This window comes from Amborella trichopoda, chromosome 3 (genome assembly GCF_054954075.1).
Source record: "Amborella trichopoda isolate Santa Cruz 75 chromosome 3, AtrichopodaSantaCruz75HAP2 v2.0, whole genome shotgun sequence".
NCBI lineage: Eukaryota > Viridiplantae > Streptophyta > Magnoliopsida > Amborellales > Amborellaceae > Amborella > Amborella trichopoda.
Window position 1 is genome coordinate 44,920,559 of NC_142338.1, and position 20,825 is coordinate 44,941,383.

At 35.7% G+C, this 20,825-nt stretch overlaps 2 protein-coding genes across 6 annotated transcripts; one reads left to right on the forward strand and one right to left on the reverse strand.

Moving 5' to 3' along the window:
- The first annotated feature begins 797 nt into the window (after window positions 1-797).
- On the forward strand, window positions 798-11,834 carry LOC18443968 (MOB kinase activator-like 1A). 2 transcript variants are annotated; one of them, XM_088860833.1, is made up of 7 exons: window positions 798-881; window positions 3,220-3,268; window positions 4,737-5,677; window positions 5,772-5,865; window positions 7,070-7,203; window positions 9,919-10,082; window positions 11,507-11,834. In XM_088860833.1, the coding sequence occupies exons 4-7, from the start codon at window positions 5,849-5,851 to the stop codon at window positions 11,579-11,581; spliced, it is 390 nt and encodes a 129-aa protein (XP_088716959.1). In that variant the 5' UTR covers window positions 798-881; window positions 3,220-3,268; window positions 4,737-5,677; window positions 5,772-5,848; the 3' UTR covers window positions 11,582-11,834. The 2 variants fall into 2 exon arrangements, with proteins under 2 accessions (XP_088716959.1, XP_011626973.1); XM_011628671.3 differs by having other exon boundaries at window positions 4,737-4,845.
- Window positions 11,835-12,457: 623 nt separating this feature from the next.
- On the reverse strand, window positions 12,458-20,176 carry LOC18443967 (plant viral-response family protein). 4 transcript variants are annotated; one of them, XM_011628670.3, is made up of 4 exons: window positions 19,861-20,152; window positions 18,956-19,059; window positions 15,392-15,740; window positions 12,458-13,332 (listed from the first exon to the last, which is right to left on the reverse strand). In XM_011628670.3, the coding sequence occupies exons 3-4, from the start codon at window positions 15,736-15,738 to the stop codon at window positions 12,822-12,824; spliced, it is 858 nt and encodes a 285-aa protein (XP_011626972.1). In that variant the 5' UTR covers window positions 15,739-15,740; window positions 18,956-19,059; window positions 19,861-20,152; the 3' UTR covers window positions 12,458-12,821. The 4 variants fall into 4 exon arrangements, with proteins under 4 accessions (XP_011626972.1, XP_006854208.1, XP_088716957.1 ...); XM_006854146.4 differs by lacking the exon at window positions 18,956-19,059 and having other exon boundaries at window positions 19,861-20,176; XM_088860831.1 differs by lacking the exons at window positions 18,956-19,059; window positions 19,861-20,152 and adding an exon at window positions 17,174-17,250.
- Window positions 20,177-20,825: the final 649 nt, after the last annotated feature.

The following is a 20,825-nucleotide window of genomic DNA, read 5'->3' on the forward strand; positions in this document are numbered from 1 at the left end:
AAAGGTATGGTCTTAAAAAAAAAAAAAAAAAAATAAAATAAAATAAAAAAAAAAATAAAAAAAAAAAATGAAAATAAAAAATAATAATAATAATAATAATGGACTTTCGCTCGTAACCGTATGTTTTTTTCTTTTTCAACCGTATCATTTTTTTTCTGGATATTTTTAGAAAGGGAAGTGTAGAAATGGGTTCCCAAACATCGAATGGGGTCCCTCTGCGTTGTATTTCGTGTACGATAAACGTCACTAAATGATTGGAGAATGATGTATCGTTTTGTTTTCGAGAACATTAAAATTTTGGCAGCCACCGACGTGGGTTTTGACCTTTCTAGCAAGAATCTTTCAGTGCTCCCCTCTCTCTCTCTAGACTTCCCGCGCCTCTTTCTCTCTCTAGACTTCCCACGCCTAGCTCCTCTCTCTCTCTCTCTCTCTCTAGACTTTCCACTCTCTGTCTTGCGTGACAAACCGTCCGCGGAAAGTTACGGAGTTATCAATCTTGGAAAAGAGGGAAATGAGGAGTCTTGATTCCTGAATTTTTATTTAAAACTTAACCCAAAATTTATGGGAAAAGTTCACAGAGGAGCTCGAATCCTCTTTCTCTCTCTCTAAAATCTTTCTCTCTCTCTAAAAACTGCCCGTGAAACTTTCGGCTGGCTGGATGGCTTAAACGGGCTCTGATGGCGATACCCGCTTTTGTTTCGGGCACTATAAAATGCAAGAAGTCAAGAATACATTGAGAATTCAGAAGAACTCTCTCCTCTCTCTCTCTCTCTCTCTGTCTGTGCATATATAAGAGTGGGGGGTCTTTCACTGTGAGAGGAGGATTCGGTCATTAACCTCTTCCAGTTCGGCCACGCCATGAGCCTATTCGGTCTGGGCAGGCAAGCTTCTATTCTATACTGCTTTCATCTCTCTCTGGTCTGTATTAATTGATCGCTCTCTCTTTTTCTCTCTTCCTCTTTCCTGTCTGTAGCCAAATTTTGGCTGAGATTTAGTATGAATTTGATGAATTCGGTATGGGTTTGAAACTAGTGTGTTTTTATGCTTTTATTGTGGGTGGAGTCCAGAATTTGTTGATTAGAGTGTATAATGAAGTTGGGGTTTATTAATTGTGAGTTATTTGATTAGGACTCTTGCTAATTTGATATGATCCGAGATGACGGATGCTTCTTTCGGTGGATCCTTGATGGATCTTCCATGAGAATTTGTTGCTTCTGCTTGGAAACCTTCATTTGGGGGTGATGCAAGGGTCTCTCTATGTTACTGATCTACTTATTGGGATTTTTTGATACAAATTGGGGAATTAATTGACACCAATTTTGCTCTGTCCTCATCGAGTTTATCTGCTTAGAGATTGTATAAGTGGATATACTCTGTAACATTTTTTCCACCAAAATTCATGAAGCTCGGAGGCCATTGCATGAAGTCCCCAATAGAGCAATTGATTCATCCGGCATATATTTGATCCTTGATGCGGAACTAAATATTTTGAAAATTCAATTAAGGAGTAGTTACTTCTTTGCCTCGACCTTCAATTTGAATGAAGTTTCAGATTAGTTGCATGCAAAAGTAAGTTATTCACTATTTAACACAAAACAGAGAGAGAGAGAGAGAGAGAGAGAGAGAGAGAGAGAGAGAGAGAGAGAGAGAGAGGAGGGCTCACCAACATCCACAGATACACATTGCAAGTGATCCCCTTTGTTGGAATTTGCGCTGGAACCTTTGCCAATAATTCTGAACTTTGGATGGCATTTCAAATTTCCCAAAATTTGGCTGTTGATATCATAATCAATAATCAAACTATAATCCTTTATTCTTCTGGCATAGCAATTCTAGTTCACAAGTTATTTGAATTAGAAGGAAAAAAAAGTTTCCAATGACCTGACAAATAACCATCTATCATGCAAGTATCTAACAAATAATTATCTATCACGAAAGTATCTATCTATTTGCGACCATTATCCATTGGATTGGTCCAACTGATCTCTTGGAGCTTGTTGGTCTAACAAAAATTGGCGGAAGGGACTTGACTTTTGGTGTATCACTAACTTGCTCCACTTTAAAAGTCATTGCTGTGGGCAAATGCGAGATAGAATGCTCTGCTGAAGTAGTAACTTCTTCCTAGGGGATGTAGGAATAATCAAGAACCACAGAAAGTACATCTTATCGAAGCTCACAAAATAGGAATTGACACTCAATGAGTAGTTGGATCAGTGTGCAGTTAGCCACGGCAATCAGCATTTTTTCATAAATGAAGAGGCACTCAATGGCTTTATGATCTGGCATAGCTTGATGTGTAGAATCTATGTTAACATGGCTTTGATATCATAAAGAGAAGAAATAGTCAGGTTGCTGCCTACAAGTTACACATAAGGAGATAGCTTTGTAAAACATTGGAAGAGCGGTGGTTACTTGGATAAAGAATACGGCTGAAGCCTTCACTGCATAATAAGAATGAGAATTACCTTCCTCTGCTATCCATGTGATAACACTATACGTTTCCTTTTTAATTTTCTCTTCATAATCTTTGATTCGCTGGAACGTGAAAACCTTCCAATTGTATTTAGGGAAAAAATCCTATTTGAACCAGTTCAAAACATTGATATAGGTGATATTTTACAGTGTTCTAGCCAGTGTTAAGATGGAATTTCTGTTGCCATTCCCTTAATACTGATTTTATTCTCTGATTTTATTAGCTTATATATTCTATGGCGATTTTAGAGTCATTTGAACAGTTCTTGAACACTCACTTATAACAATACTGTTGTCTTGATGATTCTTGTTAACCTTGTCTTTTACATGGATTCAACCTTGAAACCGTGGTATACCCATGAGAAAGAGAACACTCTGCTCATTTCAATTGTTCTTGATTTTCATTTTGGATTACTAAATTGTTAAAATGACTGGTATTTGTTTATTGTGCTTTCATGTTCCCAAAATTTTACCCACACCTACTCCTGGCTTGCAGCCCATGGGGATTTTGTACCCGTGCATGTTTGTTATAGTCAAATCTCAGTGATTTATGGGGGTGGAATTGTGTGTGTATTTGTACGCGTGTATGTGTGTGCTTGTGTGTGTTACCTGCTTTATGCACTGGGAATAACTAATTAAGTGGATTTATCTTTGTCTTTTTTGCATTTGTTTATGTAAACAAGCATTCTCCTTCATTTAATTTTATTTAAGTAAACATGGATTTTTAGTAGTTTTTACTGCTTGCAGGAATCAGAAGACGTTCCGCCCCAAAAAGAGTGCACCATCGGGTAGTAAGGTTACATTCTCTTCTAACTAGCTATCTGTTTGCATTTCCTATTAAAATCTAAATGGTCTTGTGGTGCCCAATGCTTGTAATAAGGTAGCAATGCCTTCTATTCTTTAAAGATATTCAGTTTCTAGCCGGTTCCTTGTGCAGCATGAGATCTTAAGTAAAGCTAGTTGATTATCCTCTTTGAATTTATGTATCATTTTGTTACATAAGCTTTCCTCAGAAGGTTTAGGGAAAAAGGAAACTTACATATTATTATTGCAGTCGTGTCACTTGGGAGGAATTGCTCTGAACCAGTATCTTCTAAAAGTTTTTCTTCCTGCAGCTTTTTCAATCCTAAAACAGATGTTGATATGTTGAATTATGTTGTCTCAACCCTTTATATGTCCTAATTACTGTGCTTTACTTTTTTGTGCAAATGTGTGGTATTCTCTGTGGTTATCATATCATGGACTGTAGCTATCCATGAAGTGCTCCTTGATCATTGAGGATATTATGCTGTTGCCTTCATAAATGGAATCCACATCAAGGTAGAGAATTGGTCTGTCAAATCAAGTTCCCTTGGTAAACTTTGCAATAGGAAAAAAAAAAAAAAAAATTCTGGTGCAAGGTACCTTCTGGTCTCGTATAGTCACTATGATTTGTAATGCATTCGATTTGGAAAGGTTCATATCCAAGTTCTTTACATAATCCTGTTAAGAGTACATTGTGCTTTGCAATTGGTTAGCGCTTGACGATTTGCAACGCTGCGTCCTAGGCTCGGTTCGTACCAAGGGTAGGGGCCCTCTCCCCACTGACTCACCAAAAAAATAAAATAAATAAAATTCTGTGTAAAGTGTCTTCCTATCTTAGTAGCAATTTGTCTTGCCAATGAGCAAGTAATAGTAACAGTCAAACAAATACATGAAATCTGTGGTACAAAGTATAGTGTCTAAGCAATATGGAATGCTGTGTGGATCATGGTTTACTTGGCTGACTTTTGTCACAAACTAACTTTGTCAATAATCTTCTCGTGACTTGATGTTAATGTAATGCCATCTACTACAAAGGATGGTGATCCTTGAACTATATATCTTTAGTAATAGTTATGTAATTTTCCATTATACTTTTGTTTTTATTGCAATTAGTATCTTTACTTTCTACTTCTAATTTATAAGGGAAAATATACAAATATCCAAGAGACTTTGGAAACAATAGTCCAATGGGTTCATGGTTGGCATTTGATTAAGTGGGACTCACTATTGTGGACATGTCCTGGTCTGGTTCCGCACCCCCCCACTCTTTCCCTCTTCTCCTCCTCTCCCTCTTAATCACCATCTATTTATTGGGATGATGCTGATCCTGAGGACTATGATTATCTGTGGACTATTGGATAATAATAAATTCCTCAATTCATAGCAGAGTGCATATTTTGACTTGCTTATATCTTTGGTCAGGCTGGCTCATAGCATGAGTTTCTTGGTTATATACACAGGGTGCACAGCTTCGGAGGCATATTGATGCAACTTTGGGCAGTGGGAACCTGCGGGAAGCAGTACGGCTTCCCCCAGGAGAGGATCTGAATGAGTGGCTGGCTGTCAATAGTATAATTCTTTATCTTTTTTCTCTTATAAAAATAGTAAAATCTTTTAGTCTTTTCGAGAAAGAAGAATATTACAATTCTTCTCCTTTAAGACCTCCAAGTGGAATCCAATTTTGTTGTCCATACAACTGAACCAAGATTGATATCTTTGTATATTATTGGCCTCAATCATATCCATTCGTACATGCATTATGCTGTTTTGTTACTTTCTTGTTGGTTTCGGTATTCTGAGGATTCAAAATCTGAGTGCCTTTAGCTATTTCTCTTTGTTAGGATTGCTACACTTCTACACCTACACTAGGTTAAGTCTTGGGCTTTCAAAGTTTTTAGCTCGTGAAAAATTATTCAATATTTTCCTCGAAGTTAAGAAGAGCTTCATTCTTGGGCAAGGGTAGAGACCAAAAGGAGTCCATTGGCCCAAATAACACGCTTCCCATAGTTTTCAAAAGAGACTACCCAAGATATGTATGAATTAAGGCAAAATCTTATGCATATCAGAAATGCATTTTCTTTGTCATTTCAGAAATATACACTTTTCAAGCTGGTTGGCACAACTTTGCACTGGTACCCATTATCCAACTTGGGAATTTCAGATCTTCTTTCTTTCGGTATTTCTTTCTTAAGATGTACTGGATTTTGGGTAACATGTTCCTGAAGATTGTATTCTCAACAAGAGATTCTATCTTGTATTTTATTCATTTTCTCTTTTGAAATATTGTTTTCTTAAGACCTAAGTTTTAGTCAAAATTTTGGTCCAATATCGAAAATACAATTTGGTCCTTGGTAGAAACCCATCCTGAAGTCTGAAATATCAGTCCTTGATGTTACTAACGGTAAGAGTATAAATTCTCTTATATCGTGCCACTGGTTTTCTATCTGATATTAATGAAGTGTCTCAAGCCGACTCATTAGCTTTGGGGTTTTCAGCGGTGGACTTCTTCAACCAGGTGAATCTGCTCTATGGCACCCTCACTGAATTCTGCACGCCAGAGAACTGCCCTACAATGACTGCAGGGCCCAAGTATGTTTTACTTCATTGCTACTTATTATGATTAAATCTATGAATTAGCCAAGAAAACAAATATATTTATGATCACAATCCCATCACTTGAAATGTGAAGCAAAACATGACACATTTTATAAAGCCACTTCCTTATATGGGTCATATCTGAGAGTCCTCTCAAAGCTTAGAAAAATGTATGGTATCTTCAATTGGAAACATATCTTCGATTGAAACTTGTATTATTTCTAAAATAACACACACGCACCCGCACACACACACCCACCTTCACTCATCAGCCAATGATGGAGTCACACTCTGTTTGTGTGGAGCAATGTTTTAAAACATGGATCAGTGGGGTGGGTTGCTCTCCGACTTTTCCCAACTGGATTGGGCCAGATCAGCAACCTGGATTGGACGAGTCGGCGATCCGGCAGAATAAAAAAATGAAGGAAAGAAGATAAAAATTGCATAGATCCATCTCTCATATGTTTCTCTAATGATCTAAGTCATTTCACATGAAAGAAATTGATTTAAATCGAATTAAAAATCGACCCCATAAAGGGGAAAAAACCACAAGATTTATACCTTTGATTTCTTCGAGTTGGACTCCAAATCCAAAAATCCTTCATACGGATATGATAAAGGGTTGAACAAAAAAAAAAATGATTTAACATACAAAAAATGATTGCAAATCAAGAGAGAAATTAGAAAAATGGCAGGTTATGCATGGAAATAAATAGTTGAAATTGAAACCTTTGATTTCGTCAATTTGGAGTTTTTCCACAAATCTTCTATACAAATCTAAGGGAAGAATAAAAAACAAATGAATCCCCTCAATTTTTTCCAAAAACCATTGAGGAATGGGGTAGAAATCGGAAAAATTCAATCGTGAGGGTTTATTACATATACAGGGTCAAATCGTCAATTCTGACCAGGAATCAGGGCAGTCCCTGAATGATTCCGATCCAGATTGGCAATTCCCCATGGTGTTTCTTTTAATCATTGGTTTGGAGAGTTCAATGGTACAAATATTTTCTTCATAGCAATGAAGGAACCAACTAAGAACTTTTTTTTTTGGTGAATAACTTAAGAACTTTACTGTGTTTGTATAATAATATTAGAAATTCTATTATTATTAATTTACATTTTATGGTCTTACTAGTCTCTCTGGCTATTCAGATGGATGCATACTATCTAATTATGTTGGGATGAAATTCTGTAGATATGAGTATAGATGGGCCGATGGTGTGCAAATAAAGAAACCCATTGAAGTTTCTGCGCCAAAATATGTGGAGTATCTTATGGACTGGATTGAAGTTCAGCTTGACGATGAATCCATATTTCCTCAAAAGCTAGGTAACTCTTGAGTGGATGTTGCAAGACCTCTCTCTCTCTCTCTCTCTCTCCCCCTCTCTCCTGTCCTCTCCCAATTCTGAGTGTGTGCACCTATGGCATGTCGGTTGCACAAAAATGTAGAAAAATAAAAAATAAAATGTGAAAGCAGTTTTCAGTAAAACAAAATCCCTGGCATGAAGTTAAGGTGGTTAGCATTAATTATCTCATTCGTTAATATAGGTGTAATAATGTTTCGATCATTTTAAAAAACTTTGGCCAAGTTCTTTTAACTAAAGCAGATCGCAATTACAGTGCATGAAAAATAATGCATAATTAGAAGTAGATACTCTTTAAACAAACCTCTCAATATCTGATAGCATGTCTAACCCAGTACAATCAATAGGTAAAATGAAGAAAACAGAAGCAGATTGATATCTATTTCTGTAAATATATCTTTATCAGTTCTAAAATCTCAAGCATATTCAAAGCATACTTTCTGCTGATTTATTAAAAGAACATTATTATGAGAAGCACAAGCCATTTCAAATTCTGAATCCTCTAGAAAAGAAAAATAGAAATTGGAGGTATCCTCAAGAAACATAGAGTGGCAATATGTTTCCTATTTATAAATAAATACCTAAAATTTCTTCGTAATTCAATAAATAATATTTGAAAGAATTATATTACAGATAAATAAAATTCATCACTAAATCAAAAGTGCTTGAAATATTATGTTTAAACAAAAATGCAATTGTCATTTTAAATTCTTGCATAATTAGGTTCTTTTGACTAACTCTATCAGTCAAAAATGCTAAGCATAATGTGCATGGGCTTTATTGATTTATATTTTAACCTGGAATCTAAGAGACAAAGGGTGTTAACTTCAAAACAATTTCACTACAGTGTATGATTTACAGTTGATGCACATCCATTACTTAAAAACTCAAGTTAAGCATTTAGGTATTTGGTTTATTGGGTGGCTTCCAACATTTTGTTGTGATTGATTATTTAGCAATCATATAATTTCACCTGGACACCCCCTTGCCGTAGTTTTATGAGAATATATCTGATCCCAAAAGGTTTTGTTGAGATATAGTATTTATGCATCACAACGTCATGTATAATCTTAGGTAGTGTATGCTATGCACACTAGGGAGTGTATTTTAGCATGCCTACTAATGAGTATCAACTGTCCAGTAAGCATTGGATTGTGGAGATTTGACCAGGGAGGATATAGGCAGTCATTACTGGTGAGCTTGACCATACACAATATCCTGTTGGATGTTGTCTGCTCACTAGTGATCGTAGTAACAGTATACTTCCTAGCATACACCATATGTTTTCCCATTGACTTATATTATTTAGGTTGTGAGGTTACTACATTGTGATCTATGGAACGAAATGAATGTCATTAGAGAAGGTTACACAGGTTACTAGATTTGGTATTACAAAAAACCATTTTACGTTTTAATTAATTCTAACCCCATCAGAGAGCAGTGCATAAAACAACGCAACAAGTGAAATTTAGGAATTATTTTTCCCCCAAGAATTTTGTGCTGCTAGTTTATGGCATAATTTTCATGTGTTATTCTCATGTAATTTACTCGTGTGAATCTTGGGCATCACACTGTCTTACCTAAGGACCATATTTTCGACCTGGTATAGCCAGATAAATGGTATTTCTTCTTCATTTAGTAATTAGGAAGCCTTGGTTTTTAGGAAACTCAAAAGGAGTGAAGTAATAGGTTCTCACATGGAAAGAGGTAGGTTTACTATTCTGCCCGGATGACTGTGCCTTGATTACAGACCTCAAAACCATGTTCCTAAATGCTATGAGGCTCATCAACATCATGAGTAGTGATAACCTATTGCAATACTCCATTCATTTATCAAAAAAAATAATAAACTCCATTCCTTCTCCATATACCCTTATTTCCTTATCTGTACAAGATCCACAGAAAGTGTGCCTACTTCATTTCATCTAAATTACTGCAGCTAGCCAAAGTAGATAAGCATATAATTCCTTTTGCAGCATTTAGTAAACCTACAAGGGGACTATAGGTCCTAACCTGATGCTTAGTGTATTCTCAACTTTAATTGTGATTTTAGAGTTGAGTGGGGTCCAACCCAATTATTATTTCTTTGATTGGGCCAAAATTGTTTGGTTGTAGAGTTAGTGTTAAACTTCACATACTTCGGTTAATTTGATAGTGGGCTTTCAAGTGAGGTAATTGTAGTGGTATGAGTTCATGCGGGTTTTGCATTTGGTTTTCAGAAAGAAATCATTTTACGTGTTCATCTTTTTAAGCCATTATTCAGAGGAAGAGGTGTCAAAAACAAAGAGAGATGTAGGAATCGTCAGCCTTTTGCTGTAGTTATATGCTGCAATTTCATGCCATAATCATTGTGTATTGTGCGTGGGAAATTAGGTGTCACATCAAGTCTTCACAGTGAATTTGTCTGGGATCTACATTTCCCAATAATTTCCAATGGCATTTTCAAACCAAATGGAGCTACATTGATCAAGTCAACTTGATATAAACTGTTTTGGACCTCTAAACTAAGGTCTCAAGAGAACCTCATGTATTTGAGTTTTTGTGTATTAAGTTATCCTTATATGTACTTGTATGTGCATACGAATGCATGTTTGTATAGTAAATGTGGTAATTAGTTCACTTTGCTAGAATGTTTAATTCTAAATCTCGTCTTAGTGGTAATGTTTAATTTCTTCTGTAGGAACACCTTTTCCCCCCAACTTCAGAGAGGTCGTGAAGACAATATTCAAACGCCTGTTTCGTGTGTATGCACACATATATCACTCTCACTTTCAGAAGATTGTGAGCCTAAAGGAAGAAGCCCATCTCAATACTTGCTTCAAGCATTTCATTCTGTTTACATATGTAAGTTTTGTTACCATGTTATCGCTTGCAGGTGTAGTTCTAGAGCATGCCGTTACGTGTCTCTATAACCCCACTCAACATGTGGGGAAATAGGGGGGTGCGAGAGAGAGAGCTCTATAACTGCACTAAATTTGTGTGGAAATGAGAGAGAAAGAGAGAGAGAGAGAGAGAGAACAGCACTAAACATCTGTGTGGAAATGAGAGAGAGCTTTTCCATCCTTTTTGGCATTGGCGCACGTGCAAGATTTCAAAGTCTTACTAATTAAAATATGAAAACTTCCCTAAGCATCAAAATTTTCTAGATGCCCTCCTTCAGTGAAGTGAAAATCCCAAGTAGGGGTGGCAATGGGTAGTGTCGGGTTTGGGTCAACTGGACATAGACCCAACTCGGGTCCAGGGTTTCGGACCCAAACGCATGCTGGTATGGGTTCAAGTCAGGTCCGGGTCTAGAACCTAACAAAAACATTTTGAAAAAAATATAAACATCATACATATATAGGCAAATTTATCAAAATATTATATATTTTAAAAAATATTATATATTTTAAAAAATATTTTACACACACTCGCACACACACACACACAATATATATGAGTATTTCTTTAAGGTATTTAACATTTTTGAACACTTGCTACCCTTAACCCATCATGTAATCACTTTTCTGTCTAGGAGTATTTTAGATAATTAATCAAGGGGTAAACTAGAAATTCTTGATAGAAATAGATGTATTTATTAACTATAGTGTATCATATATATGAGGTGTGATATCACTCATATGAGGCGTGACATCACCCACATGTAGCAATGATTGCTTCTTAACCACTAGTTTTTTATAAAAATATCTATCTTACCCCTCCTAATCACGAAAAATATGCTAATTCAAAAAAATTTATATTACGAAACAAAGGGCAATGAGTGTCCAAAAATATTGAGACTATAAGGAAATAATCATATTTTTTGTTTTCTGTTTTTTGAAACGGTAAGGAAATACTCATATGTATGAGTACCCTAACATAACCCATATGTATATGTACATGTATGTATAAATATATATATGCAATGTGTGTGTGTACATGTGTTTAGGTTTGGGGTCAGGTCGACTGGACCCAAACTCATATCCGATTTGGGTCCAGAGTTTTGAACCTGGACCCGACCCAACCCAACCCTTTGGGTCTAAAACTTAGTATTGGACCCATATTGGGACCCGACGGGTCAATCGCACCCAATTGCCATCCCTAATCCCAAAAGACCTCCTTTTGGATGTCATATGGTTAGACACTTCGATGTGGGCTTTGTTAAAAGGGATATGTGTGGTGTGGTTTTTGGAAAATTTTCAGAAGTTAGGGAGGTTCATGAATCTGCTCAAATTAGGGAGGATCTGTTTCGGCTCAATAGGTGACTTTTTACCTTGATTGTTTTGCAGGAATTTGGTTTGATTGATAAGAAGGAACTTGCTCCACTACATGAGCTGATTGATTCCATTATAATTTCATATTAGGGTAATAAAAGTTGGGCCTTCATAGAATTCAGCATTGAAATCAGGTCTGTGCTTCTGCTAATTGTCCTTAGTGTATCTTAAAACTGTTTTCCATTACATATCAAACAATGCTATTCGTAGAATGTATAAAAATAATAAGAGGGAAAGTTATTGTTAATTAAATATTGTGGAGCTATAACATGCGTAGCAACACACCAGTCATATGTCCATGAGCATCTGGAGAAAATATATATGGAGACTTTCGTTGCATGCATACCTGCATACGTTCATGGATTCTTGCTAACAATCCGAAATGGCACTTCCTTGTAATAGTTGGTATCTCTCTCATGCAAAGGGGATATCTTCATGAGCATGAGTATATGCAACATATGCCGTGATGACTTTGTATTTCTCTAATTTTAGAAGAATGACTACCTTGATCACCTTTGAGAGAGACAGAGGAGGGACAGGGGGTGATGTGATAATAGAATTTTTCAGTTATTTTGTGGTTTTTCTTTCTGAGAGAGAGTGAGAGAGGTGTTTGATGCGATAACAGATAGTTCTTGAGTAATTTTGTGGTATTTCTTGCCCTTTTTTTTTTAGTGTCTGAAATGAATACTTCAATATTAAATGAATTGTGTAAAGCATCTTGAATATGGAATGGGGCCATAGCTGAAAAGCCGTATTTTATCCCCATATATAACGCCCACTTGCTACAGCGATCGGTGGAACTAAATCATAATCAATTATAGGCTCAAGTTCGCATACCAAATTGTGGGTGTCAAACGCAGTATGAAATTCCCATGAGGGGCCAAATAATGAAAAAGAATCCCACTGTTCAATTACACAACTATTGGCACTTTGGCAGTATGAAATTCCTTAGGGACCCAATAAAAAGACATAAAAAAAGAAGAATGTCACCATTCAATTACACAATCATCGGCTAATTACAGTTCATCCCCAAAGAAATCAGATGGCTTATGTTCCTAAGCTCATGGAGACGAAGAAAATAAAACAAAATCAAGTCCTAAATTTTGTGTTAGGTCATTGTCCTTCCACATAGCTCTAGAATTTGTATAAAAAATTTCACATTCCAGTGATGGAGCTATCAAATGCACCATCCTGCTTATGTAAAAGGACCATCATAGGTGTAAATAACACCCATCAAATTAAAATTTGGGAGCTCTAAAAAGATAAAATTTAGTGGGATATCAGAAACTAGAGAGAGAATGAAGTGAAGAACCACACATTGTGATGATTCCTATTGCCTGTTTAACAATCCATCATCAACCACCACGTCCTCTTCTTCATTCAAGCCCCTTAGCTCTTCCCAGCGTCCATACTGCAAAAACGCGAACCCATACGCGCCCAAAGCTCCCAAAAGTGTCAAGAACACCAAACCAAAGAATTGGAGGTTGGCCAATGACTCGCCATAGGCCTCCTGTTCTCTGTTTCGACATGAGATGGCGTTATTCTTGAGGTGACATCCCTCAGGCATCATGGGACCATAGAGAGAGAAAGCAGTTTGATAAAACCAAAGGCCTTGTAAAGTTATGGCAAGGCCACTAGCAAGGTCAGCAGGGAAACTGGTGGGGAAGATGGATCCTAAAAGGATGGATAGGATACAAAGTGCGATAAGGAATACGAGGAGGAGGTGGTAATAGCCCTCAAGGCCAGTGTGTGCGGTTGAGTGGAAGGAGAAGAGGAGGTATTCGGCACAAAATGCTGCGGCCACTACTGTGCACAGGCCTCCCTCTGGAAGAGGTAGGAACCTGAAAACCACGAGATTGTTAGTAATGGGCCCTCTCTCTATCTCTCTCTCACACACAAACACACAACAGAAACACACACCTCTTGAGTATTAGGACAAATTGGAGGTCCCAGTGAGTAGTCACCCCCTAACCTCTGAGTATTAGGCAAATAGGTTTGCGTTTTTACCGTTAAATGTGCATGCAATCCCACCATTAGGATGGGTGAGAAACTTCCCATTACAATCTACAGTTGAATATCTAAAAATAGAAAAGGGCGTGGTTTGCATGAGGTTGCAACCTTAAAAGGATGCACCACCAAATTTTGTTATAAAATATAATTTTGGTGTAAAAAATTCTTAGGATGGTCTAATAATCCATTTACATCTCTAATTACAAAATTTTAGATTCTAAAACATTCAAATCGAGTAGATCTATAAACATATGAAAATATTGAAAATAGACAGTCCAGATAATGTGTTGCAAGATGCATTACTTTTGAGATTCGAGATCTTTTTTTTTCTTTTTCATATTCATACATCTCAATGTCGAGATGATTGATTAGAGGGTTTTTTACGATAGATTTTTTAGGTGCACCTTACTGCTCGACGACTTTCGACGGAATAGTTCTCCACATTAAAAATTTCGCCTTTCAAAAGTAGGGTGGTAAACTAGGGTGATAGATCGGACCCAATCCCGGACTAGGTAAACCATGGTGGTAGTCCGGACCCAATCCAGGTCAACCTGCCAAGTTGTGTAGCGGACAAACCTTTTAGTGTAAAAGTAAGGTGAATCTAAAAAATCCAATTAAATTTTTTTTTTTTTTTTACATATAACCCTAATTTTTTGTATTATTTCATGGTAGACCTTTTTTTAATTTTTCTTTTAAGTAGCATAAGAAAACCCCTAAAGATTTCACCGCATTCCTTCATCTCTTATATCCTTCTTTTATTGACATTTGACTATAAAAATTAGCCCCAACAAATTTTATTATACCATTTCAACCCAAATACTTTTTTAACCCTTTTTTTTCCTTTCTACCTATTAAAAAAGTTTTTGAGTTGAAATGGTATAAACAGATTTTTTAGGATTAATTTTTATGATCAAAAGTCAATAAAAGAGGGAGATAAGAGATGAAAGGGTAAAATGAAATCTTTAGAAATTTCCTTATGTCGTGATATAATTTGAAAAACGGAAGGAGGGTCTATCATGATATAATATGAGAAATTAAGGTTCTATAAGAAATTTTCCCTTAAAAAAGAGAAGTGATGAATTCTGAAAATTTTCTAATTGATCATCTCGACCTTGTGATGTATGGATAAAAATAAAATATTAATTTCAAATATTAAAAATAATTAATCTTGTAACAAATTATCTAGACTATCTATTTTCAAGTTTAAACGATTATAAATCTTTCAAGCTCCGCCATTTGTAGAAATTTAAGTTTCATTAGGATTCAACATGGACTTTCAAGCCATTGTAAGATTTCGTACACCAAAACTACAAGCAAGAGGTGCGCCTTGCTTGTGTAGTATAAGGTGGGCACCGTATCCAAGAGATTTACAGCCTCCTTAAAAAGTGATTTATTGTCTCCTATTTTCCCCTTCAAATAGGGGACTTGTCTTGGGTGATTCACAATCCCAATATTTTTTAAATTTTCAACACCCCAAACAAAAAAATAACCACCACTTTAAACGTGAAGTTACTTTCCCAGGGCTCAGGGCCTTGAATGTTAAGAAAGTCCCACCCAAGAAAAGTATGCTGACAACTCCTCGTCGCCCAACAAATCCAATTAATTAAAGGGGAAGTATGGCAGGAGACTTTTTATCTTTAATATAAGGTGGTCACATTAATTTTTGAGCATTGGATATAAAATTGGGTGTATGTAATTATTTTATTGATCAAGTTCAAATTTTAAAAAAAAGTTTTTAGAAACTTTGTGACACATCAAATCTATCAAATTTCACATCGAATGACAGTAAGTAATTGTGACCACCTTGTATAAAAAATAAATAATCTCATTATATACAAAAAAAATTAAATCAAATAAATAAAATGATGGATGGAGATTTGAAACTCTCACCTTGTCTTCTCACTTAGCAGACCAACGACCCCATAGATGAAGAACATGAGCAACATTCCCGAGTGCTCAAAATCGTTGAGGTGAGAGGGGTTCAATTCCCCATTCACGAAAAAAGTGAAGTGGGTGGAGTATAATAGCTCTATACATAGGTCCAACAGGGCTCCCCCTGTTACCAAGTAAAGCTCTAAGTGTTTCAATTTCCCCTCATACCCCTGAACTGGGTGCCATGCCTTCACCCTAAAACCCCTTGGGTTTGAGACATAAGATACAATTGAGCTCCACAGGTGCCAAATTCCCACCACGAGAAACAGGGTCCCTGGTATCACGTGTCCCTTGAAAGATCCCATCTCTTTTGAGAAAAGAAAGAAAGTATACTTAGCGATGATAAAAGTAGAAGCATAGAAAGAGAATTTACTTTTATACTTAGCAATAATAAAAGTAGAAGCATAGAAATAGAATTTACTTTTAACACCAAAAGGTCACAATCCCTATCGGCCGTTAGATTTGAAATCGGGTGATTATGAGTATCTCATTGACTAGGTTCAGATTTGAAAAAAATATAAAAAAATTCTTAGACTTTGTAGACGCCCCAAGCCATCAAATTTGACTTAGTAGCAATTGTGACCTCTTTGTAATAAGGAAAAATATCTTTTTATCCCATATTTTTAACTTCTATATCTTATGAGACTCAAGAATTGAAAATATTACTTGTAAGCAAAATGTTTCCATCTTTTCTATCTTACAACATCCTGAACCCCTTTGACCGTAAATTTTTGACCCAAACAAACACTAAAATGATACCACATTCAAACTCCATCTCTCTATAAAACTCTAGCTCTCTCACTTCGCTTCTCGATGAGTTTACCATCCAAAGGGTTTAGCTTGAACTCGAACACAAGCACACCTTATATGTGTGAGAGAGATGGAGTTTGGGTTTTAGAGAGAGATGGAGTTTTAGAGAGAGAGATGAAGTTTGAGTTTTAGAGAGAGATGGAGTTTTGAGAGAGAAAAACGATGACGTGAGAGTGAGAGATGGTGTTTGGGTTTTAGAGAGAGATGGAATTTCGAGAGAAAAAGCTTTAAAGAGAGAGGATAGAGTCATTTCGTAAGTTGTTGAGGTCACCAATACATGATCAAAAGAGTCTAAGGGTTTGAAAGATAAAAAAGATGAAGTCCTTTTGTTTACAAGTAATATTTTCAATTCTTGGATCTAATGAGATATAGAAGTTAAAAATAAAAGACAATAGGATATTTTCCCTTGTAATAAAGATAAATCATCTCATAACATACTATTCCATGATAAAATGGTTTAGTATTCTACTTAAGTAATATGAGAATTAATGATTGGAAATATAATTGAAAGGAAAATTGTTTCATGTGAGCTGGACCAAATTTCTACTTACGCGGTGCAGAAAGTGTAAAGTGTCCATCTTAAAGATGGATGCAAATAGGTGCTCCATCTAAAAATAATGGAAACTAACAGTCCAGATGATTTCTTACTAAAATTATTATTTTTACTTGTTTAAATTTATTTATTTTTTTTATATTCATGATCTCCATGTTAGAGATTACATGTCTTTAAAAATTAAATCTTAAAATCCATCTCAAAATAGATTTATTAAGAAGTCCGTATTTCTACATACACGGGCTTGGCTGCATAAAAACCGGGTCCCAATTGAAGAAGAGAAAAGGTCGCATGAAACATGAAGGGAAGAAGATACTCTAACCGTAGCATGACCTAATTTAGGTAGACAACAACTATAGCGCATGTCGATTCTTTACTTTTCTCTGTTTCTGTCTCCATCATCTTTTATTCTTGAATGTGCGACCGTGAAGATAAAGACAATGAGAAAGGCAGCCTGCCACTTGGAAAGGTTTGAGGCAGACAATGGAAAACGTTAAAGAGCACTCAGAGTGTAGAGAGAAATTGATCGATCAAATTTTGAAAGTAAAAAAGAGCAAACGGTTTGGCAGAAAGAAGGGAGAGAATCAAAGAGTGCTGTTTAAATGGAGGCGGCATAATATAAAAGGGATTTCGTTTAGACAGCTTTTAAGTTTATACTGTTTGAAAAATCTCGTGTAAAGATATATTAAATTGAGGGGGAGCATATTCATTATCATGCTAGCACGAATAGGAACCGTCCTGGGGCGGGCTCAATAACGCAAAACGGGTCCGCGTGACATGGCCGTCACTAGACAGGGGCCAAAATTTATAAGAATATGAAAAATGTATTTAAAGTCAAATTAAATAAAACACATTTAAATGAGGTTAAAATAGTGAAAAAAACAATTTTGAAAAACCAATTGGTAACTAGAGGTGTTTTACAAATAATATAAAAAGAATAGATAAATGTAAAAATAAGTAATCATTGTCAAAACCCTTCCCAATCTTTGTCAAAATGGTAAGAAACATAAAACTATATTACAAATAAATTTCTTATTTTTTTAATTTTATTTAAGATCCCGAGCTTGACTACCAAACTCGAGATATAACCGAGCTAATTGGGCTAACCGGCTAGGTAGACCCGAAAACCAATTGGGTTAAAAGAAACCCAGCCAGGTAGTAAATAAAACGCCTACTCGAGGAGGTCAAGTAGGGGGTCCAACCCCTAGCAATTAGATGCCCTAAATCAACTAAAAATTGGTTCACCTAGTGGGTTGGACCGGACCTAGCCAGTCTTTTTCCAACTCCTATACCCTTCATTTTCATTGTGTTTCGAGCAAACTTTCTATGCTTCCTCAACAACATAGAAGTTCTATCTTCCTCCTTATCCAACCGTCCATTCTGAATGGAGGGCTAAGATTGCTCCAATCACAACGTCATGTCTCTACACTATTTTATTTTTAATTTTTTTTTATGAACTATTTTGACACCAAATTTTGGACATCCATTCCTCTATTAAACTTGCACTAGCGAAAAAATATAAAAAAATATTTTCAATAAAATAAATGATCAAAATACCCCTGAAAATTTCAAGGGGTATTTTAGTTATTATATTTTATTAATAAATTATTTTTAATATTTTTTATAGGTGCATCCCAATGAAAAGATGACACGTACCAAATTTCATATTCATACAATTTGTATAAAAAAACTAAAAATAAAATACTTTAAGATATCGAATCTAAAATCAAATGGTGAGTGGCTCTCTTGATCAAATTTGGACGGCTTAATAGTAACGAGAGGATAGAACTTTTATGCTAGGGGAAGAAGTAGAAACCATTCCCTTGTGTTCCACCCTTTCTAAAAAGAATTTTCAAAAGTTCCCCCAAGTCTCTCTCTCTAAAGTGGAAATGAGTGAATTTCTAGATGCATTGCGTCGATTTTCAAAGATTATGCTATGAATTAAACATAGAAAATAACAAAGTGGATAAGACCAAAAGGATGTTCAAATCTAGGTGCCCTAAGTTCCATGAAAATCTTTAATTACAGTATCCCTCCCTCCTAAAAACACTAAGAAACAGTGCACACTTTTCATTTCCAGAAAAACATTATAACTCTTCAATTGAAAAACAGTTTTCACAAAAAAAAAAAGAAAGGGAAAAAATTCAAATTCCAAACACCTTTTTCGCCTGTGAAAATTGCACCGACACCTCTGTTCTCCAGATGCTTAGAGCGCTTGCCGCCGATTCGACTGGAAAATTTGCCCTAAAATCTCCTAAATTTCCTATTAAACAAAACCAAATTATTTTCAATCACGAACAATATTTAGACAAAATAAAAATACAAAAATCTTATTGCTTGAGCTGGATCCAGACTTCAAAAGCGAGCTATAATGGAGGATCATGTTTTTCATGGGTAGGTTGTAATGGATGACCATCGTGGAACGCGTGTATTCAGGCAAGAAACGGTGCTTTAATGGAGGAAAAAAATTGCTCCCTCTGAAATTATAAGTTCTCTTTGGTTGAACAAATTCAAAGAATTAGCAGAACATGAGATAAGAACTCAAAAGTGATCTCCCTTATGAGCAACCAATAGGTTTTGGAACCAATTTTAATGAAGAAAAAGTGGAGGAAACCGGCAAATCTGTAAGCTCTCAGATGATTGAAGGGGATCAGATAAGCAAAGATCAAGGTTTAATGGTCTATATATTTTCACATTGAAAATTAACAGTGATCTTTGCTAGAACAATTAATAGAGCTGGAAATTAAGCTTTAAAGATGTAGTATGATAAAAAATTAAAAGTGATTTGAATGCTGAAAAAGCTGAGACTAAAAGCCTATTCATAATAAAGTTCAATTAATCTTCGGTTGAAAAGTTTGCAGACATAATATAAATCAGATTCAGACCTTAAGTTAATGCTTTAATGGCTGCAAAAAAAAGAAAAAACAGAGAGAGAAACATAAGCTCTATCTCCTTAATCGTAAACCAGGCTTACTTCACCATCAAAGCATCAGAAAAAGCTGAAAAGAATTATAAAGGAGAAAATCGAAGCAACAAAAGCTTCATAGTTGGCGCCCTTACGCACCTGGAGAAGGAGATCTTATGCATGAGTATCACATCAATCATTTGCTCTGCAACTCCAAGAAGGAACAAGGGAAAACCAGGCCCCTCATATCCACTCAAAACCATGGAAAGTACAGAATGATTATTAGGGTTTCGCCATTGAGAAACAACGAGAATCACAAAGCGAATAATTAAGAATGAAAAGTTAGGGTTTCGAGCTAAAAAAACGAGACGAGGTTCGATAAAGGACAGAGAAACGATGGAGCGAAAAAGTTTAATAGACACCGCCAAAAGGTAACGGAGAAAAGAAAACAGAAAAATGATAAAAGGCAAGGGCAAAAAAAAGAAAAAAAAAGGGTGAGAAAAATAAAACAAAGGGGGGCAGGTGTGTACAACGCTGTCAAGGCGCAGCAATCTTGAGGGAATGACGTGGCAAGTGTTACATTACACGTGGGTGCTTGCCATTGGTCACATGGCGTCGTGGTTTTCAGCGCATTTATTTCTTTTGATTCGATAGTACTATAAGGCGCTGACTTAGGACTTAAAAATTACTGTAAATATCCTTTTTGATTTATTTCTAGGACGCTAGAGCCCCGTGGTTTGGGGGCCATTATCTTTTTTAATATGGGAAAAGTTAGGAAAAAGTTTATTTAAGTGCGAGGCTCTAAACAATTAACTTGGGGTGTATCTCAAAATTTTTTTTTAAAAAAGTTGTTTTAATGTCCAAAAACCCTTCAAATTGGCCATCTCCATCTCAAGGTGCATAGACATAATAAATAAATAAATTTCAAAAGTTTGAAGTAGTGCGTCTTGTGTAATACATTTTTGGACCATCAATTTTTAAGATTTTTGAGTTTTTTTTATAGATTTGTTTGATCTATACTATTTTTTAAGCTTTAAATTTATAATTATAGATAAAAATATATTTTAAGACTATCACAAAAAATTTCTAAAATAAAAACCATATCATTTTATATTATTTGAAGT

Coding starts and splice junctions, on each gene's coding strand:
- LOC18443968 (XM_011628671.3), top strand. CDS start 859: ATGAGCCTATTCGGTCTGGGCAG. Junction 882..3,219: donor AGCCTATTCGGTCTGGGCAG/GCAAGCTTCTAT, acceptor TACTGCTTGCAG/GAATCAGAAGACGTTCCGCC. Junction 4,846..5,771: donor TGAGTGGCTGGCTGTCAATA/GTATAATTCTTT, acceptor TGGGGTTTTCAG/CGGTGGACTTCTTCAACCAG.
- LOC18443967 (XM_088860831.1), bottom strand. CDS start 17,198: ATGATGGAGACAGAAACAGAGAAAA. Junction 15,741..17,173: donor GGAGACAGAAACAGAGAAAA/GTAAAGAATCGA, acceptor TTTTCTCAAAAG/AGATGGGATCTTTCAAGGGA. Junction 13,333..15,391: donor CTGCTAAGTGAGAAGACAAG/GTGAGAGTTTCA, acceptor CGTGGTTTTCAG/GTTCCTACCTCTTCCAGAGG.